Source organism: Argopecten irradians, chromosome 3, assembly GCF_041381155.1.
Source record: "Argopecten irradians isolate NY chromosome 3, Ai_NY, whole genome shotgun sequence".
Lineage (NCBI taxonomy): Eukaryota > Metazoa > Mollusca > Bivalvia > Pectinida > Pectinidae > Argopecten > Argopecten irradians.
The window spans coordinates 40,930,869-40,936,868 of record NC_091136.1 but is presented as its reverse complement, the minus strand read 5'-3'; the positions used below and the strand labels follow the sequence as shown (position 1 = coordinate 40,936,868).

At 33.5% G+C, this 6,000-nt stretch overlaps 1 protein-coding gene across 1 annotated transcript in view; it reads left to right on the top strand.

The window, feature by feature from the left end:
- Positions 1 to 6,000, top strand: part of LOC138318608 (proteasome activator complex subunit 4-like) — a 41,174-nt gene continuing 35,174 nt past the window's right edge. The window contains exons 1-10 of the mRNA XM_069261113.1: positions 1 to 248; positions 1,500 to 1,640; positions 1,934 to 2,050; positions 2,405 to 2,449; positions 2,723 to 2,872; positions 4,230 to 4,293; positions 4,504 to 4,578; positions 4,917 to 5,036; positions 5,266 to 5,355; positions 5,753 to 5,811. Of these exons, the coding sequence (XP_069117214.1) occupies positions 55 to 248; positions 1,500 to 1,640; positions 1,934 to 2,050; positions 2,405 to 2,449; positions 2,723 to 2,872; positions 4,230 to 4,293; positions 4,504 to 4,578; positions 4,917 to 5,036; positions 5,266 to 5,355; positions 5,753 to 5,811 (1,055 nt within the window). The 5' untranslated portion in view covers positions 1 to 54. The remainder of the gene's footprint in view (positions 249 to 1,499; positions 1,641 to 1,933; positions 2,051 to 2,404; positions 2,450 to 2,722; positions 2,873 to 4,229; positions 4,294 to 4,503; positions 4,579 to 4,916; positions 5,037 to 5,265; positions 5,356 to 5,752; positions 5,812 to 6,000) is intronic.

The window sequence follows — 6,000 nt, the reverse complement described above, 5'->3', positions numbered from 1 at the left end:
ATGGCCTCCAAGTAGCTAGCAATGTCATGCTCACAGTATTAGAACACTAGACAGATGGACGACAGAGCGGACGTGTTGGGGTTCTCTCCTCAACAGGAGAAAATTTACAACAAATTTCTGCCGTATGCTGACAAGATCGATGCAGAATCCATTGAATCCTTCGTGGAAATCAAAAGCAATTTGGCAAAAGCTGTCGCTTTACGAGATGTCAAAACGGGTGCCAATCATTGGGTTGGGATGCTTACGAGGTATCTTTTTATATGTGATATTTTGATTACGAGTTTGAGAAACTTTTTCGTGTAAACCTTTATCACATTCGATGTAACCTAAAGGCCTATTGAATGTTAAATTTATATTTGTGGTATACTAGCAAATTAACCCCATGGAAAGTTTTGACAGATTTATCAACCAAGTCAGTAAGGAAAGTTTTGACTGATTTATCAACCAAGTCAGTAAAGTTTTGTCGTAATGTTTTGGTAAAAAAACTGCAGCTTGTTTTAGACATCAGAAATGCTTAATTAGACAGTTAATTAATACTATGTACATTTTCTAGTAGATATACAAAGTATGGAATGATGCTGAAACTAACATTGTATAAAATGTTATTGTAAAGAGAATATGAGACATATCATCAGGATTGATAATTAAGTCAATTATATCATTTTATATAGCATCTTTATGAGCCGCTTTTTGTCTTTAGAACTAAATCTCTTTATATGTGGTAACAGCCATATTGGTGTATGATGAAGCAGAATTGATATGGTTGAGTCTATTTTTAGTCTGATGACATCAGGCAGATAACTTAAGATTTACTGATGACTTAAAAAGAAGCTTTAATGCAACATCACTAACAGCATGCATACATCTAGAATGTTCTGGCAAAAGTTCTATTTTTAATTATAAAAGATGTACATGCAATATGATTAATATCAATTATTTTACATCCAGATTATAGATCCGAAATCCAAGATGGCCACCTCAGCCGCCATCTTGAAAACACATTATGAACTTCTTCTCAAGTTATACCGGTGCGATTTGGCTGAAACTTGCATGAAATGATACTGACATGGTCCCGACAAAGTGTTGCTATATTTCGGGTCAATCTGAAATACAAGATGGCCGTCATAGCTGCCATCTTGAAAACACATTTTGAACTTCTTTTCAAGTTTTACCGGTACTATTTGGCTGAAACTTGCATGAAATTATCCTGACATGGTCCCGACAAAGTATTGTTACATCTCTGGTTGATCCTAAACCGAAGATGGCTACCATGACACTATATCTAATTAATTTCCTATATGATTATTGCTAAGGTAGCCAGATGACCGTTAAGGCTCTTGGGCCTCTTGTTTATTGAGCTGACCCATGGGTGATTAGTGCAATCAACTGTGTGTCCCTGATGATATGACGAATCATATATAGTTGATATTTTAGATAACACTTTAAGATTAAAGACTGATGCAGTCAATTTTCTGACCAAAATTCCCTTTCGTCATCAGATATATCCGACTCTATGGGCTGAAGTTTTCAAAGGAAGATCACATAGCATTAATCAAACTCATGTACGAGTTGATTCTCATACCAGACCTGGAACTTTCTCTAATACAGATGTTTGCAAATCAGTTGATCAATCTCTTAAAGTAAGTATCTTCGTGTTGTAAAGTACACCTAAGGATCTTAAAGAGAAAATACAAGATTCTTGTATATGAAGATATATAAGGACCTTGCTCTTCTTTCAATTACAACTTTTATGCTCTTTTGTAAAAAGAAAATTGTACTCTAAATAAAATAAATAAGGAAACTAAGGAAAAGAACCAATTATATTGTCATCATCAATGCATAAAATTGCAACACAAAATTTCATCTGCAGCATATTTATATTATGAAAGAGTTATCAGTTATGTAATAAACATTTACACTTTTTCTTATTCAGGAAGAGGAAATTGCTGTCCAGAGAAGATCTGTGTTTACCTTGGCGACCACTTTACCAGCTTGTAGAAGCTGTTGCATATTCTCCATATGAACCGCATGGTCTGCAGTTGTTTCCCCCGTAAGTATTCTTCAATGGGTTAAAATGACATTATTATTTTTATAAATCATGAAGAAAAAAAATTGTTTTCTCAACAAAGATGTAAATGGTCTTTTGTGTAAATAATCTTTGTCCTTCTATATGTTGATCCATCAGTAACACCTTATGTCTGACTGTCCGTTTATCCATTAACACTTTTGTAATTTCTGCATTAAGGTCAGTTTTGTCCTGAGTATCAACCTAGGGTCTTGTAACTTGCCTTTTGGTTTATATATTTTCTACATTTCTCTAATTTCTGGTATCACTAGAAAAGCAAATCTTTAGACAAAAGATGTGAAAATAAACTTGTTAAATTGTCTTTTCTTTTTCTTTCAGCAATGTAGAAAATGTGTTGAAGAACCTAATCAAATACTGCAGGCAGTAAGGAGTTTGTCCTATATTTGTATAACGCATATGTTTAAAAAAATTTCTCTAAAAATGTAATCTGTAGAATATCATGTGTACACTTGTAAAAAGAGCTGAGGTGATCAAGTATCTGTTTGATTGAGCATATTTAAAATCCTTCATGTACATTGTTTAAAAGGTTTTAACTTCATTTTTTTTCATAAATCACTACCAGGTATAAAACTTTATTTTATTCAATCTTTACTTATTCTGTGAGTGTGTGAAAACATGTGCTTTTCTACATTGTAGTTATTTCCCTTTGGAGGCTACTAAGGAAATGTTAGAAGAATGGCGACCACTCATGTGTCCATTTGATGTCACCAACATTAAGGCCATCCATTACTTTGAGTACTTCCTCCCCACCAACCTCCCACCCCATCAACAGGAACACGGCTGGAAGTAGGTATCTTCTGGTCATCACAACAAGTCTGTCATATCACAGTCTTTACTTTAGGGCAAATTATCATGGAGAGAATAGATTGCAAAGGTGTGTGGGGATGACAAGATTACACAAGTTTTATAGATAGGTTTTAATTTTTTAAGTTTTACGTACTTGGGCAACAAACATTATTCCAAGTAGTATAGATAGGTTAGATTACTTACATCTTAAAAACAGAACAGAATAAACATATAATATAGAGAAAATAGATTACACTGGTTTCATTGAATTTCATTTGGTTTATAGAAATGTAAAATTACACAGGTTTAAAGGTAGGTTTCGCCAACCAAATAAATATTTTTTCGTAAAATCCGATAAACGGAAGAAAAGGTGAAAAAACATATCAAAAATACCTCAATTTAATTTCTTTATACGTTTGAGATTGAACAAATTTGTCTTGAATACAAATTTGAAGGAAATCCTTGATATATTACGGTGTCCGTCAGACAAAATAGTATGCAAATGTAGCTGCGATGGATTGTGTAGTCGAAGTTTCGCGCATGCGCATTGTTACGCACTAAAAGTAAACAGAATGGCTGAACGAAAGTGTGTGAGATAAAAAAAAAATATATCTGAATCGGCAACAAAGTGGAGGAAATTATAATGGAATCGGTAGCACCCTAGGATATTTATAGGGATTTAAATTCAGAGATGGCATGTAGCGATAGAAGAAACAGAAGCCAAATCTCAAGCAAAACTTGCCTGGATCTATTGGGACTCGTGTAACCGCGTTGCACGTGGTGAGTTAAATTTTAACACATATGCCTGTGCACATACAGCCGCAGACTAACTACATGTATGTTTGGTGTACAAAGCTAGCAAGCGTATGTAAGTAACATGTGAAGTGTTTTAGCATATATGATATGTATAAACAGTCCATCGTACTTCGATTTGTTATTGGGTTTTTTTTAACTAAACATGCCGTGGCAAACTGTCACTGCCATCTGACTTTTTGTTGCACGCTTCCGTTTGTTGCTGCGGCCTCGTTTTGGAAAAAAATACGTCATGTTCTATGAAAAACTTGACTTTGCTCTATTTTTAGAGGAGTATTTTCCTGGTCAAGCTAGGCAACTGACCACCCATATTGTTCGCTGTATGCATTGAAAATGATCTGAAGATTGTATCTATGTACAGGATAAATTTCAATTTCGTAGTCTTTATATTTCATTGGGCGAAATCTACCTTTAATAGAGGTCTTATTACATAGTCTCATAAAGAGGACGGATTAGACTGGTTTTATATAGAGATCATGTTACCCTTCTTTCCTTTGCCTTGCCTAACAAATGTGTTGAATTAACAATTTATTTTCATTTTTAGACTTTGGTTCAAAGAGTTTATGGATATATGGCTTTCATTTCAAAACAATCCTAAATGGGAATCTGTGAGTATATCATTAAACTCTTTCCTTTTCAAAATATTGAGTCTTTTGCATTTTCAATCTGTAATTATTTTTTTGAGGCCTCAAATGATTTAATTAATTTGTAAGTATTTTTTTTTTGCTTTTGAAGAATCAACATCTTTATTTACAAGTATTGAAATCATCTTATGATATATAATTGTTTATTTACATTTTGTTTTTTTCCATCTGTAGGGTCTAGTGAACCTGTTTTCCCGTCTTGCTAATGACAACATTGGGTACATTGATTGGAGTCCTTATTCTAGCCAGGTATGTAATTTAAATGGAAAACAATTATTTTAGTAGTTAATAAATGAACAAAAGTATGTAACTCTTTTAAGGAAAGAAAAAAGTTATTTTGTTGTTTACTTTATCAATATCTGGTAATCAACACTGTGTATGGATGAGCATTGGGTGTGAATGTAAGTTTTATTACATGAACATTTATAATGTGTTTTTGTTCTTTTCATCTGTAGAAGAATATTTTATATACAAACTGTTCAAGTGGGAAAGGATGATGATCATGATTTTTACAAAAACATTATTAATTGTAATGAGATTTCACAAAACAGGGTATTGTTTCAATATCTTTTGATCTTTTATTTCAGCTTTTCAATCGTTTTCTGCGAAGTTTCAATTTACCCGTTGGTACTCGTCTACAGAAAGTTGGCCGTTCTAACAATACCTACGATGTGTTTTCCTCTGTCCAGTGGATAATCGCTATGCTGGTAAGTATAGATGTTAGGGTTAGTGTCTTTTTAATGATAGAGCAAAAACCTCCATGCTATCAACATTACTGTGTTATATTATATTTTACCCAGTAAATGTTTAGAGAGCGAAATAATCAAGAATACCATAGAAAAGATGGACTAAGGTTTCATATTAGGTCAATTACAATTGACTTTTTTTTCATATTAGGTCAATTACAATTGACTTTTTTTTTGTTCAATTTTACAGGGAGGTAAATCTGATGTACAGGATTATCTGGACAAGATCTTCAAAACCTTACAGACATTTTACCATCCCTCCAATCTAGGGAAATGGAATGTAAGTAGTTACTGTGGCCACAAATCTGTGTGGCTGTTATTTCAAGATTGAAGCAATTCAGATTTTTTTTCTCAATCAAATAAATAAATAAAAAATCACAAATCATGTTTTAAATTCAATATTTATACATCTAGTTTAAGGATACTATAAAATTGGTGATCGTTATGAATCATTGTATAATTCCAGGTATTGTTTATTTGAACTTTTTGCTTTATGTAAGATATGACAATGCTTGCAGATGATATGCAAACAATAAACTGTAATCAGATAATTTGATGGCTTCAAACAAACAAGATTACACAATATGATATAATGTGATCCTTCAATGTATTGAAGGGGAGATTATGTTTTCATTTACAACACTGAATTTTCATGTTTGTGTATTTTATTTTCCTAGGTAAAACTTAGTGGATTATTGATGACATTTCCTCGACTCTTTGTGAAAAGGATTCACAGGTGGGTGGGAGAAGTTTGATAATTGCAAGGGACAGTTGGGTGAGGGAGGGGGGGGGGGCATAGTGGGTTAGGAAGGAGTGGGGGTTCGGTGGAATGTGAGGGGACAATTGGGTGAGGGAGGGGGGTATAAATTGTGGGAAAGGAATGTGTGAGTGGGGGAGATGATGGTATATTCAGGGGACTGGACAA